Source organism: Lithobates pipiens, unplaced genomic scaffold (genome assembly GCF_037356315.1).
Source record: "Lithobates pipiens isolate NorthernLeopardFrog02 unplaced genomic scaffold, aLitPip1_a1.2 Scaffold_18, whole genome shotgun sequence".
NCBI lineage: Eukaryota > Metazoa > Chordata > Amphibia > Anura > Ranidae > Lithobates > Lithobates pipiens.
Window position 1 is genome coordinate 21705062 of NW_027507758.1, and position 16026 is coordinate 21721087.

General features: G+C 44.5%; 1 protein-coding gene across 1 annotated transcript in view; it reads right to left on the bottom strand.

The window, feature by feature from the left end:
• LOC143987002 (chordin-like) overlaps positions 1-16026 on the bottom strand; it is a 63823-nt gene that overhangs the window by 28248 nt on the left and 19549 nt on the right. Inside the window, exons 11-14 of the mRNA XM_077485440.1 lie at positions 12785-12891; positions 10494-10607; positions 9168-9324; positions 3757-3968 (exon numbers count right to left, since the gene is read on the bottom strand). Of these exons, the coding sequence (XP_077341566.1) occupies positions 3757-3968; positions 9168-9324; positions 10494-10607; positions 12785-12891 (590 nt within the window). The remainder of the gene's footprint in view (positions 1-3756; positions 3969-9167; positions 9325-10493; positions 10608-12784; positions 12892-16026) is intronic.

Below are 16026 nucleotides of genomic sequence, written 5' to 3' on the forward strand. Positions count from 1 at the left end.
CAATGTTGTCCTAAATGACTGATGGTGATAAATAGAATCCACCTGTGTGTAATCAAGTCTCTGTATAAATGTACCTGCTCTGTGATAGTCTCAGGGTTCTGTTGAAAGCGCAGAGAGCATCATGAAGACCAAGGAACACACCAGGCAGGTCCATAATACTGTTGTGGAGAAGTTTAAAGCCGGATTTGGATACAAAAAGATTTCCCAAGCTTTAAACATCCCAAGGAGCACTGTGCAAGTGATCATTTTGAAATGTAAGGAGTATCAGACCACTGCAAATCTACCAAGACCTGGCCGTCCCTTTAAACTTTCAGCTCAGACAAGGAGAAGACTGATCAGAGATGCAGCCAAGAGGCCCATGATCACTCTGGATGAACTGCAGAGAACTACAGCTGAGGTGGGAGAGTCTGTCCATAGGACAACAATCAGTCGTACACTGCACAAATCTGGCCTTTATGGAAGAGTGGCAAGAAGAAAGTAATTTCTCAAAGATATCCATAAAAAGTCTCGTCTAAAGTTTGCCACAAGCCACCTGGGAGACACACCAAACATGTGGAAGAAGGTGCTCTGGTCAGATGAAACCAAAATCGAACTTTTTGCCCACAATGCAAAACTATATGTTTGGCGTAAAAGCAACACAGCTCATCACCCTCAACACACCATCCCCACTGTCACACATGGTGGTGGCAGCATCATGGTTTGGGCCTGCTTTTCTTCAGCAGGGACAGGGAAGATGGTTAAAATTGAGGGGAAGATGGATGCAGCCAAATACAGGACCATTCTGGATGAAAACCTGTTGGAGTCTGCAAAAGACCTGAAACTGGGATGGAGATTTATCTTCCAACAAGACAATGATCCCAAACATACAGCAAAATCTACAAAGGAATGGTTCACAAATAAACGTATCCAGGTGTTAGAATGGCCAAGTCAAAGTCCAGACCTGAATCCAATTGAGAATCTGTGGAAAGAGCTGAAAACTGCTGTTCACAAACGCTCTCCATCCAACCTCACTGAGCTCCAGCTGTTTTGCAAGGAAGAATGGGCAAGAATTTCAGTCTCTCGATGTGCAAAACTGATAGAGACATACCCCAAGCGACTTGCAGCTGTAATCGCAGCAAAAGGTGGCTCTACAAAGTATTAACACAAGGGGGCCGAATAATTTTGCACGCCCCACTTTTCATTTTTTTATTAGTTAAAAAAGTTTCAAAAATCCAATAGATTTCGTTCCACTTCACAATTGTGTCCCACTTGTTGGTGATTCTTCAAAAAAAAAAAAAAATGTTATATCTTTATGTTTTAAGCCTGAAATGTGGCAAATGGTTGAAAAGTTCAAGGGGGCCGAATACTTTCGCAAGGCACTGTATTTTATTGGGATTTTATGTGATAGACCAACACAAAGTGGCACATAATTGTTAAGTGGAAGGAAAATGATAAATGGTTTTCAAAATTACAAATAAATATGTGAAAAGTGTGGGGTACATTTGCATTCAACCCCCCGGAGTCAATACTTTGTAGAACCGCCTTTCTCTGCAATTACAGCTGCGAGTCTTTTTTTGGGGATGTCTCTACCAGCTTTGCACATCTAGAGAGGGACATTTGTGCCCATTCTTGTTTGCAAAATAGCTCAAGCTCTGTCAGATTGGATGGAGAGCGTCTGTGATCAGCAATTTTCAAGTCTTGCAACGGATTCTCAATTGGATTTAGGTCTGGACTTTGACTGGGCCATTCTAACACATGAATATGCTTTGATCTAAACCATTCCATTGTAGCTCTGGCTGTATGTTTCGGGTCGTTGTCCTGCTGGAAGGTGAACCTCCGCCCCGGTCTCAAGTCTTTTGCAGACAGGTTTTCTTTTAAGCTTGCCCTGTATTTGGCTCCATCCATCTTCCCATCAACTCTAACCAGCTTCCCTGTCCCTGCTGAAGAAAAGCATCCCCACCACATGATGCTGCCACCACCATGTTTCTGGGTGGGTTCAGGGTGATGTACAGTGTTAGTTTTTCCGCCACACATAGCGCTTTGCTTTTAGGCCAAAAAGTTAAATTTTGGTTTCATCTGACCAGAGCACCTTCTTCTTCCACATGTTTGCTGCGTCCCCCACATGGCTTCTTGCAAACTGCAAATGGGAATTCCTATGGCTTTCTTTCAACAATGACTAATAGTTCTGTTGTTCTGATTCTCCCACCTGAGCTGTGGATCTCTGCAGCTCCTCCAGAGTTACCATGGACCTCTTTGCTGTTTCTCTGATGACTGCTCTTCTTGCCCGGCCGGTCAGTTTAGGTGGATGGCCATGTCTTGGTAGGTTTTGCAGTTGTACAATACTCTTTCCATTTTCGGATGATGGATTGAACAGTGCTCCGTGAGATGTTAAAAGCTTGTATTATATTTTAGCTTGTAATATTTGTAATATTTTTTTTATAACCTAACCCTACTTTAAACTTCTCCACAACTTTCTCCCTGACACGCGTTAGCTGTACCCCGTGTTCTGTGCATGTCCATGCATTTTTTTATGGCCTTTTTTTCAGTTGCATTTTGTGAGTACCCACTTTTATATAAAACATTTTTATTATTAAATTATCTTTGGTAATACACTAGGTGTGCACGCCTTCCATTTCTGTTTTTCTTGTGTTTCACCCTGACCTGTCTGGTGTGTTCCTTGGCCTTCAAGATGCTGTTTGTTTACCAATGTTTTCTAAAAAACCTCTGAGGGCTTCAGAGAACAGCCGTATTTATACTGATATTAAATTACACACAGGTGGACTCTATTTACTAATAAGGTGACTTCTGAAGGCAATTGGTTCTACAAGATTTTAGTTAGGGGGTATCAGAGTAAAGGGGGCTGAATACAAATGCACACCACACTTTTCACATATTTATTTGTAAAAAAAACACTTCACAATTATGTGCCACTTTGTGTTGGTCTATCAAAATTAGAAATTAGAGGGATGAATACTTTTTCAAGGCACTGTATATACAAAGAAGAATTAGCTTGTGTCAGTCATATTCAGGACTCAACACCCAAAAACATGGAACTTCTTTCCAGTCCTCTAATTACCAGCCCTCCCATTACCAACCTCTACCCACTGCCCTCTTATTACCAACTTCCATTTACAGCCCTACCATTACTACCCTTCACCTGCTTCCCTCTGAGCACCGTCCTCCACTCATTGCACTGCCATTACCGACCTCTGCTCACTGCTCTCCCATTGCCACCTTCTACCTTTTGCTCTCTGACCACCAGTTTCCACTCAATGCCTTGCCATTACCAGCCTTTACTCGCTGCCAGCTTATTATCAACCTCCACAAGCTGCCATTCTATTACTGGTCTTCACTCACCAGCTATCCTATTATCCATCTGCACTCACTGTCCTTCCAATACCAACCTTCACTCACTACCCTCCTATTAGGAGCGTTCACTCACTGCCCTCCCATTATCACCTTCAAATCGTTGCCTCCTAATTATCAGTTTCCACTTACTGCCCTCCCAATATACGTCTTTATTCACTGTCCTCCAATTACTAGCTTGCCCTTTCCTTGACCAACATTCACTCACTGTCCTCCTGTTGTCAACCTCCAACCACTGCCCTCCTATTACCAACCTCCACTCACTGCCCTACCATTACTGATCTCAATTCACCAGCCCTTCCATCCCCAGCTCTCCACTCACTGGACTCTAAACTCAACGGCTTCTATTTACTGACCTTCCTATCACGTAACATCACTTACTGACCTCCAGTCTCAATGGACTGCACTCACCTGGGACCCATAGAAGCCTTTCAGCAGCCTCTTGTGCTTTTGTGTGCTGTGCAGATGAGCATTCAGTGCTGCATCGTCTGTGCGTTCCAATCCCGTCACCACAATCTGGTACTGCAAGTGGCAGTATTCATCCAGCAACATCCAGGCGTGACCTGCTGTCCCCGTCATCAGAGGAGGCAACACAAACTGACCTGCCAATGGTATCGGAGATTCTACAAATATAAACATATTTGTGTAACATGGTGTGGCAGAAAGTGTGATTGCCATTGGAAGAGGTACAGAAAGTGTGGAGAGATCCTTCACCTGGCAGAGAGGAACGGATGGAGAACAAACAGGTAGAAAGAGTGAAAGGTCTCAGTAGAGTCTCAGTAGAGTAGAAGGATAGAAGACTAATTAGAATAACGATTTGGGGATATAGAACTGCTGACATCTCACAGCCAGGGCCGTCTTTAATATTGACTGGACCCGGGGGCAAAAAATTTCTTGGGCCCCCCCTCCCCCATGCAATTTCGCTTTCCACCTCTGAGATATACAATAAATAGCAGATAGACTTAAAATCAGTTTACTGTATCAGATCAGGCAGCGATTGCAATTGGTTGCCAGAGGTTACAGCATATCATTACTGCTTACTGACTGGTTGCTAGAGGCTACTGTACACATTAAGGCTCACTGATTAGTTGCTAGAGGTTACAGCATATGATTTCTGCTTGTTGATTGGTTGCTAGAGATTACTGTACAGTAATACTGCTCACTGGTTACTATAGGTTACAGCACATCATCTCCTCACTGCTGGGGAGCATGATATATATGAATGTCACCTTTATTTACATATCAATGCCGCCAGCTTCAGCGATTAACATATGAATGTTTCTGATATTTACATATGAATGACGGTTATTTACATGTAAACATAGGGTCTGCAGGTGAGTCATCTGTACACAATAGGGCAGAGCTGAGCAGCATTAGTAGCAGCATTTCACACTGAGATATTGGGACACAGCACAGGACTAAAACTTCAAGGGACAAGGGAATTTAAACTGGAATGGTTGGCAAGTATGAGGCAGCTGCTTTGGGCCCCACAACAATGACAGGGCCCAGGGCAGCTGTCCCTTTTGCCCTGCCTTAAAGACGGCCCTGCTCACAGCTTCACAGAAGGCAGCCCCAGAGTCTTCTGTCTTTCAGCAATGAGAAAATTCATCATGCACATAGCCAGACAGACAAAAGACATATAATTATTAATTAAAACACACACATACATACATACATACATATATATATATATATATATATATATATATATATATATATATATGTGTGTGTGTGTGTGTGTGTGTGTGTGTGTGTGTAGCGGATGGCATTTTGGACAAAATGTCATACGCATGTAAATTTAGTTTTTGCCTCAGGACAGTAGGGATTCTGAGGGTTAATTACATAGGTTGGCCTTAACATCAGTTTGGCTGGGCTGTATCAGAAGTTCTGCCTGGTCATGTGAATGGTGAGGTGCACGTGACAGGCCAGAATCAAGCCTGGTTGGATATTTTGGGTATCGGCCTTCTCGGAAGCAATCGGTGGGAGTGCCGGGGCCCGCTGAGGAGTCTGGGAAGGGGTATCTAAGAGGTGTGGGTCACGTGGTTCAGGGAGAGGAGTTTGTGAGGCCCGTGTGGTCCTGGTCACAGGGTGTTCGACATCCCGCAACATGTTCCTGTCAGAGGCCCCTAATAGACCTGCCTGGTCTGGGGTAGGGATCCGTCTGTTCCCGAGTCTCAGAACCTGCTGGTCCAAGGCGCAGTAACTGAGGGAGGATTCAAGGTATCCGGGTGTGCTCTCGGCTTGGAGAGACGCCACAGCTCGTGGAAGTGACCGGGGGAGGATTCTTCGGAGGAGGGCCGTCAAGTGGAATCCTGAGAAGTGCCTGGTTACTGAGTTGGGAAGAACATAGACGAATTCACGTTTTTCCAGTACCATTGAGGAGACAGAGAACGTTCCAGGTACTGAGGAAAAAGGTTCCTGTTCACCCTTAGTTACAACTTGTACACGTTCATAGGATTTTTTTCAAGTTTTGAGTCAACGTGCTGACTGCCATGATCTCTGGCTAGAGATCTGTTCAGCATTGAAGTACCCAGCTGTGAGTGGCTACTCTCTGGGTGGAATTAGAGACTTTGCTAGACTTGCAGTTCAAGGTGCCTGAGTTCTTCACCCGTGTCCTCTGTTCCCATGAGAGACTGTGTTACTGGATGTTATTACTGCAAAATAAAACCTTTTAAAAAAGGACTTTATCCGTGTCAGCGTTCAAGTCGTTGGGTATCAACCCTGGGAACCCCTAGACGTGGAAGAGCAGGCCAAGAGGAGGTAACTGGTAAGCCCAATAAGTCAAGGCTGCCCTGCAAGGGTTATGGTCGCTACATATACATATACATATACATATATATATATATATATACACATATACATACACACACACAGTATCTCACAAAAGTGAGTACACCCCTCACATTTTTGTAAATATTTTATTCTATCTTTTCATGTGACAACACTGAAGAAATTACACTTTGCTACAATGTAAAGTAGTGAGTGTACAGCTTGTATAACAGTGTAAATTTGCTGTCCCCCTCAAATTAGCTCAACACACAGCAATTAATGTCTAAACCGCTGGCAACAAAAGTGAGTACACCCCTAAATGTGAAAATGTCCAAATTGGGCCCAGCGTGTCAATATTTTGTTTGACATTGATGACATTATATAGGAACTCGTGTATTGAGGTATAAAGACAAATACCTTGGGCACCATAAGCAGAGGAATGATGCAGCGTGCGTAGCATGCCATGGCAAATGGTCGATGTGGCCAAATTGCAGTAACATGGTATGGTTAAATAAATCCTGAATCTATGCTACTATTGGTCAAAAGTGTGTAAAGCATAGAGTGCAGGGGTAAGAATTAAACATTGTACAGAGTGCAGGGGTCAAGAATAAGTAACGCACATAGTTTAGGGGTCAAGATTCTGTAAACGCACAGAGTCCAGGAGTCAGGATTAAGTAGCAAACAGAGTTAAGAGGCCAGGATAAAAAAAAAAGCATAGAGTTCAAAAGTCAGGATTAAATAACATTAGCGGTCAGGATTAAGTAACACACAGAGTTCAGGGGTCAGGATTAGGTAATGCACAGTGTGCAGGGGTCAGGATTAAGTAACACAGAGTGCAGGGGTTGAGACTAAGTATTGCGCAAAGTTCTGAGGACAGGATTAATTCATGGATCGGGTCAGCAGCATAGATTTCTCTTTACTGCAGTGCTGTGCAGTGGGCTGTCTCTGAACGGCCAATATGGGGTCCCATGAGGAGGATGCACTACAGTAAACAGAAGACCACCCAGGGTCTCTCCTGCCAGGGTCCCTTATGGGGGGCACGGGATCTCCACTGCAGTAGTGTATTTAGGTTTTGTGCTGTCCTAGGTCTGACTAAACTCGTGCACCCCCTAATTTAAATATGACCCAACCCTTAATGTCAAGGCCACACCCCTTGCTGTTTAGGACTCGCCCTGACATTTTCAGGTGGGGGCACTGGATTCGCTTAATTTGAATAGATTTCCTCTCACTTCCTGTTTGGCTACGGGGCAGGAAGTAAAGGGAAATCTCTGCAATGGGACAGGGTTGGTAAAAAATAAACTGACAGGGGCTATAACCCTCCCTAAAGCCCCATACACACCATCAGATTTTCTGCTGATTTTTTTCCTTCAGATTTACCAAAACCATATAATATGAGGTCAAACCTTAGGAGTGTCAATTTGTATGCAATCAGGCAGGCCCTTGCACTACATGGTTTTGGTAAATCTGAATACAAAAATCTGCAGAAAATCAGATTGTGTGTATGAAGCTTAATTCTATCCAAAATGTTGTTGCCTATAGTTCTACTTTAACCACTTGGGCAATGGGCACTTAAACCCCCTTCCTAACCAGACCAATTTTCAGCTTTCGGTGCTCTCACACTTTGAATGACAATTACTCAGTCATGCAACACTGTACCTATATGACATTTTTGTCCTTTTTTTCCACACAAATAGAGCTTTCTTTTGGTGATATTTAATCACCGCTGGGTTTTTTATTTTTTGCGCTATAAATCGAAAAAGACTGAAAATGTTGTAAAAAAATAAATAAATTCTTTGTTTCTGTTAAAATGTATGGCAGAGTATTGGCAGCGTATTGCAGAGTATTGCAGTGTTGCAGAGTATTGGCAGAGTATTGCAGTGTTGCAGAGTATTGGCAGAGTATTGGCAGAGTATTGGCAGAGTATTGGCAGAGTATTGCAGAGTATTGGCAGAGTATTGCAGTGTTGCAGAGTATTGGCAGAGTTTTGCAGAGTATTGGCAGAGTATTGCAGAGTATTGGCAGAGTATTTCACAGTATGGGGAGAGTATTGGCACTGAGCAGCGCTGTAGGCACTACACCTCCAGCCCACAGCGCTGCTGCCATCTCTCCCCCTCTCCCTGTACCGATCGGTACAGAGAGGGGAGGGAGGAACCAGCGTCATGACATGATGCCGGTTTGTTTACATGTGATTTGACGGAGCGATCACATGGTAAACGGCCGACACCAGTGGCTGTTTATCGCGATCCGTGATGCGCTGGGTCTTCCGGACCTGGCAGCCATGGATGTTTGCAGGAGCGCGCCCCATGGGGAGCACAAGAGCAACATTCTGGGAGGACGTCGACCCAGGAAAACACGACTGTGCTGTAGCCGTCTTTCGGCTATAGCGCGGTCGGCAAGTGGTTAAGCACAAATTTCTAATAATTTTATGGAGAGGTCTAAGAGGATATAACCATGCCAATGGTGCAGCAGAAAACATATAGCTCAGTGAGGAAGGTTTGCGGTGCAGGATGATAGGACAGTCAAAATTAGAAGCTGTGTCCCCCCCCCCCCCCACAGTTGTGGAATGCCAGCCGCCCGCATACCGGAAACAGTGCGGCCGCTTTATGGGGGCACTAGACTAATTTGTCTTTCAGCCCAGTCCACCTCATAAGACTGGCGCTACACTATCAGTGTATCACAAGCCGGCGGGGACTCTTTCCATGCTGCCCCCCTGCAAAGTGCTACCCTAGGCCTGGGCCTTGTCGACCTAGGCCAGGATACAGCGTTGCTCCAATGCCAGATGATAACAGATAGGAAGAACCCTCGCTTGCCTGAGGAACCTCAATTTTTGCAGTGACTTGCACTTGGAGGGTCAGAATCTAGAGCTATATTTTGAAGGGTAGAATATGGTGGACACATCTTGGATCTATGGGTCTCTCCAGTTTTCAGCTAAGTCTGCCAGTGTATGATGATGCAGGGAGCGTTTTCTTGACAAACGATGGACCATGTACCTGAGTATTGCAAGAGTACCTAATATAGTGGCTACTGGGTGTACATTGATGTCGCCCACTCACCCTCGTGCCTGGCCCACAGCCCGTTGTATGGTAATGCTGTGATCTGTCCCCTGATTTCTCCTTCCTGGAAATCCTTGGTGGCCACATTGAAGAACAGCTCACTGTGTAGTAACCTGTGCAGATCCCGGGCGTTAGCACTGCTCCACAATCCACGCACCTGATCCGAAGAGTCAAATATAGGAGAGATTTATCATTACCGCTCTTCAGTCATATTTCCTTTTTTATCAAAAGGAGCTTACTCCCTAAACAAAACACTTACAATTATTCCCCTGCTGCATATCTCCAAGGACTGGAGACATAGCCAGGGCCTCTCAGATGCCTCCTGGGAAGGCTACATCACTAGTGCCTTCCAGGGAGCTCTTGTAGCTAAATGGCAACATCTCAAGAGAGTTGCCAAAATCTCACAAAAGTGCCAGGTAGTTTAATGATGCTCATTACACCATATCTCGTTATGCACATGTGCGAAGTCTGTCTCTAGCATCATCTATATGCCAGCCCAGAGAATGAGGAAGAAGAAGCTAACCACTGGTGAAGCTAGAATTTTAAATGGTGGTATGGGTCTTTCAGATTGGGGTGGACAGAGTCATGGGATTTTGGAAAATATAAGTCAATGAGACAAGTAATGAAGAGCAGGTATGGGATATCAGACACGAAGCAAGAATGGGACAGCAAACCTTAGAGCGGGTATAGGATGGCAAACATGGAACGGGTATAGGACAGAAAACATGGAGCAAGTATGGAACAGTAGACACAAAGCGGGTATGCAGGGGCAGACACAGAGCAGGCATGCAAGGGCGGACACAGAGCAGGCATGCAAGGGCGGAAACAGAGCAGGCATGCAAGGGCGGACACAGAGCAGGCATGCAAGGGCGGACACAGAGCAGGCATGCAAGGGCGGACACAGAGCAGGCATGCAAGGGCGGACACAGAGCAGGCATGCAAGGGCGGACACAGAGCAGGCATGCAAGGGCAGACACAGAGCAGGTATGCAAGGGCAGACACAGAGCAGGTATGCAAGGGCGGACACAGAGCAGGTATGGGACAGCGAACACAGAAGGGGGTATGGAAGGGCAGATGAGGATCCTGACTCCTGACAGATATGTTCTCCAGCTGTGCCTCAGACTACTGCAGTTCCCTTACCAACTGTTCGTTGATAACCCCAGTATGAGGTTTACTTCTCCCTTACATGTCTATCTACATTGAGCACACTGGGATGATGGTGGCATAACAAGGTTTCCTATATGATAGAGTTCCACAATTAAAACAGAAGATAAAGATTTGTGATAACCACCCTTTTCAGTGCCTCTCTACATACGGCGTTCTTACTTTCCCTTCATGGTAGTCCTTAGTCAGGTCATGTAGGATATTCCTCATCTTTCCTTGAGGTCTTGTCTCCAGGGTCACTGCGGTCACCTCACTCATGTTGCCAGCAACCTGGAGCTGTGGGAAGAAGGAACTGTTATGGTGGGCTTCAGCAGAAAAGTACGGTGACGGCTGCTGCTCGGAGACCTTCCCCAGAACCCAGGTTTATTATATATGAGTAAAAACAAAAGGGAATACTGCGCTAGCCTAGAAACCCAACCACACAGAAAGAATGAATCCAAATATTTGGGGGCAGCAATTATTATGATGTGATATACACCCACACTGCACATAAAATAAAAAGTATAACCGCGCTCTCCCACAAAATAGTTATTCCTGGCAAATACTCAAACCCAGAAACTCCAAATAAATTCAGCCACTATAAGTCTGATGTGACTGTTGAAAAATGATAAATAAAATAATAAAAAACAAAATCAATGGTAACATATATATATATGAAATTAATACAAATATAGTGCTTAACAGTTTCACTGTAAATATCAAATAATTAAATATTAAATATCAAATACATAAGCAAATTCATTGTAAAAATATCAGATAAATAAATAAATAGATAAATAAATAAATAAATAAATAAGAACGTTGATGAACTCATATGCCGCGTACACACGGTCGGAGAATCCGTCGGAATGCGTCTTATCGGACCGTGTCGTCAGATAATCCGACTGTGTGTGGTATGCATCGGACTGATTCCGTCCGAATCTCCGTCGGACCCAATTTTCCAACATGTTGGAAATATTTCCCGACCAACTGGGCCGGTCGGAACGTAATCCGATCATGTGTAGAGAATTTTAATCGGACCAAGTGCCACGCATGCTCAGATCAAATTCCTACATCAAAGCTATTGGCTACTAGCCTGAATGTAGTCCCATTGTAACGAAATTACGTCATCACGTTCTGAAAGATCGGATTTTTCGACAACTTAGTCCGACCATGTGTATGCAACAGTTTCGGACACAATCCGTCAGACTAAATCTGACGGACAAAATCCGACGGATTTGGTTGTGGAAATCTCCGACCGTGTGTACAGGGGCTTATAGTGCTTAAAAAGAGAAACGTGCAACCATCAATAAAAATAGGATAAATAAACAAATGTGCCCAAAAAAAGTGCTCTCAAAAAAGAGAAATAGATAAGTGCAACAGTCCGTTGGATTAAAGATATTCCTCCAGCGAGATTCTGTATAAAGTATAGGCTTCCTTCACCACCACTGTGCTGATTAGCAATCTGAATGCGCGCTTACCAGACCAAAAAGGAATCTCAGCACATATCATTGGAATTCCCAAGGGACCATCGGATCAGGACAGCAACAAACCCCCTTCTAAGCGACCTCCAATGGTCTGTTTCATCATATGTGACGTCGTCGTCACACCCCAGGCAACGTCACATATGACGAAACGGACGTAGGGTGGTCTCGACGTGTTGACGCCATCACGTGACAGGAACTATTGGGCGCTCGTTTTGCCGGCCGGCATTTAACGCTGTTTTTAATTGTCTTGCTTGTGAGTATGTTTTTTATGGTTTAATAAAACGCTATCTGTGTGGATTTACGCTATGGGAGTCTCATTCATCCATATTTTATGAGTGATTCCGCCATTGGAGGTCGCTTAGAAGGGGTTTGTGGCTGTCCTGATCCGATGGTCCCTTGGGAATTCCAATGATATGTGCTGAGATTCCTTTTTGGTCTGGTAAGCGCGCATTCAGATTGCTAATCAGCACAGTGGTGGTGAAGGAAGCCTATACTTTATACAGAATCTCGCTGGAGGAATATCTTTAATCCAACGGACTGTTGCACTTATCTATTTCTATTTTTTGAGAGCACTTTTTTGGGCACATTTGTTTATTTATCCTATTTTTATTGATGGTTGCACGTTTCTCTTTTTAAGCACTATATGAGTTCATCAACGTTCTTATTTATTTATTTATTTATTTATTTATCTGATATTTTCACAATGAATTTGCTTATGTATTTATCTGATATTTAATATTTAATTATTTGATATTTTCAGTGAAACTGTTAAGCACTATATTTGTATTAATTTCATATATATGTTACCATTGATTTTGTTTTTTATTATTTTATTTATCATTTTTTCAACAGTCACATCAGACTTATAGTGGCTGAATTTATTTGGAGTTTCTGGGTTTGAGTATTTGCCAGGAATAACTATTTTGTGGGAGAGCGCGGTTATACTTTTTATTTCAGGTTTATTATATGTTGCTCTATGCACCATACCTGGTACTCCAGAGTCCCATTCTCATGTAGTGTGATAGTTGCTGAGCCCACCGTCCCAGCTTTGGTTGGGTTCAGGGCATCTCTGCCAGACAGCACGCTCTGTAGAGCTACAGCAACAGAAGAAGTGGGATTATTTGATTGGCTAAATTAATGATATCATCACAGAATATTTTATGTTATCAGAATGTTCCATTGCATGCGAACCAAACTGCGGGCTAAACAAATGTTGTCTAAGTTCAAATGTTGTCTCGGTACAAAAGTCATGTGTACCCTTACTTTAAATCTTGGTGTCCTTTGTGTATTTCTTCCAGATCTGTGCAGTTATCCAACATTTAACTCCTACAATTTGCTAGTAACACACTTCTTATCCTAGGAAGACAACCAGGGCTGCTATTAGAAATCATGGGGCCCCTCAACAGCCTACCCGACATTGCCCAGGCCCTGTACAGCCTACTTGACAGTTCCAGCCTGCCCCAGTGGATTAATATAGAAGAAGAGACCAGAACTTTAATTGTCAAGTGCTATGGCATGGGAGATTACTCCACTCTCTGTGGCTCTGGTGAAGGACAGCATTCGAAACGCGTTAGCCGGCAGGGACCCTTGTAAGGTCCTCCTTGGGCTAGAGGCTTTGGCAAAGCTGGGAGATTATAGCCACTTGCAGAGGCCTGATGAGTGTATATACTACAGTTGTGCTCATAAGCTTACATACCCTAGCAGAATTTATGGTTTATTGGCCATTTTTCAGAAAATATGAATGATAACACAAAAACATTTCTTTCACTCATGGTTAATGTTTGGCTGAAGCCATTTATTATCAATCAACTGTGTTTACTCTTTTTAAATCATAATGACAACAGAAACTACCCAAATGACCCTGATCAAAAGTTTACATACCCTGGTGATTTTGGCCTGATAACATGCACACAAGTTGACACAAAGGGGTTTGAATGACTATTAAAAGGTAACCATCCTCACCTGTGATCTGTTTGCTTGTAATTAGTGTAAGTGTATAAAAGGTCAATGAGTTTCTGGACTCCTGACAGACCCTTGCATCTTTCACTGACGTTTCTGGATTCTGAGTCATGGGGAAAGCAAAGAATTGTCAGGATCTGCGGGAAAAGGTACCGTATATACTCGAGTATAGGCCGACCCGAATATAAGCCGAGGCCCCCAATTTACCCCCCAAAAAACTGGCAAACTTATTGACTCGTGTATAAGCCGAGGGTGAGACATGCCTGTCCATCCCTGTGTGTGTGTCCGTCCATCCCTGTGTGTCCGTCCATCCCTGTGTGTCCGTCCATCCCTGTGTGTCCGTCCATCCATCCCTGTGTGTGTGTGTGTGTGTCCATCCATCCATCCATCCCTGTGTGTGTGTGTCTCCATCCATCCATCCATCCATCCCTGTGTGTGTGTGTCTCCATCCATCCATCCATCCATCCCTGTGTGTGTGTGTCTCCATCCATCCATCCATCCATCCCTGTGTGTGTCTCCATCCGTGTGTGTGTGTGTGTGTGTGTGTGTGTGTGTGTGTGTGTGTGTGTGTGTGTGTGTGTGTGTGTGTGTGTGTGTCCAGCCTACCTTTGTCCCGAGCCTCCGTCCCGTGCCTTGCCTCCTTGCCTCCGTCCCGTGCCGTGCCTTGCCTCCTTGCATCCGTCCCGTGTCGTGCCTTGCCTTGCCCCCGTCCCGTCCCGTCCCGTGCCGTGCCGTCCCGTGCCCTCTTCGTCGGCGGCCATTGTACAGTTCAAAAGCTGCACCGCCGCCTTCGCCTGTGATAGGCGGAACACTGAATTTCCCAGCAGCCTGTGTTCCGCCTATCACAGACGTCGTATCATCCTCGTCCGTAGTACGAGGATGATACGATGTCCGTGATAGGCGGAACACAGGCTGCTGGGAAATTCAGTGTTCCGCCTATCACAGGCGAAGGCGGAGCCGGAGGCGCGGCTTTTGAATAGAATGGCCGCTGTCTGTCTGCTCGACACGCTGATCGAGCGGGCAGACAGCGGTGACTCGAGTATAAGCCGAGGGGGGCACTTTCAGCCTCAAAAAAGAGGCTGAAAATCTCGGCTTATACTCGAGTATATACGGTAGTTGAACTGTATAAAACAGGAAAGGGATATACAAAGATATCCAAGGAATTGAGAATGCCAATCAGCAGTGTTCAAACTGTAATCAAGAAGTGGGAAATGAGGGGTTCTGTTGAAACCAAACCACGGTCAGGTAGACCAACTAAAATTTCAGCCGCAACTGCCAGGAAAATTGTTCGGGATGCAAAGAAAAACCCACAAATAACTTCAAAAGAAATACAGGACTCTCTGAAAACATGTGGTGTGGCCGTTTCAAAATGAACAACAAGGAGGCACTTGAAGAAAGATGGGCTGCATGGTCGAGCCCAGAATAAAAGCCATTACAAATGCCACGAAGTATCCCGCTTACAATATGCCAAACAGCACAGAGACAAGCCTCAATCCTTCTGACACAAAGTCATTTGGAGTGATGAGACCAAAATTGAGCTTTATGGCCACAACCATAAAGGCTACATTTGGAGAGGAGTCAACAAGGCCTCTGATGAAAGGTCCACCATTCCTACTGTGAAACACGGAGGTGGATCGCTGATGCTTTGGAGATGTGTGAGCTACAAAGGCACAGGAAATTTGGTCAAAATTGATGGCGAGATGAATGCAGTATGTTATCAAAAAATACTAGAGGAACATTTGCATTCATCAGCCAGGAAACTGCGCATGGGACGTACTTGGACATTCCAACATGACAATGATCCAAAACACAAGGCCAAGTTGACCCGCCATTGGCTACAGCAGAATAAAGTGAAGGTTCTGGAGTGGTCATCTCAGTCTCCTGACCTCAATATCATTGAGGTCAGTACTATTCTCGGTTCACAAGATTTCTGGCAAGATCAACATGTATTTTTGCACTTATTGAACAAAAATACCAAAACACTTTCAATTCTATATTTACCAGATCAGAAGGGATCAGAAATAAGAGAAGTTCATTGAGGTCTATATGCATTTTATGTCTGGCTAAGTCATTCAACTGAGGGGAAACAGGTTGAAATGCTGGATAGTGAGACAGCTGCTGCCCCAGCTGGGAGGGAAAAGGTTAACCTAATTTCCTGCACTTTTTGCTGAGCTCTGTCTCTCTCCCAGTCCTGTTAATAAAAGGGGGGAAGGATCTGCCCAGACAGACACAGTCTGCATGGGAAGACACACAGACAAGACCCAGCATAT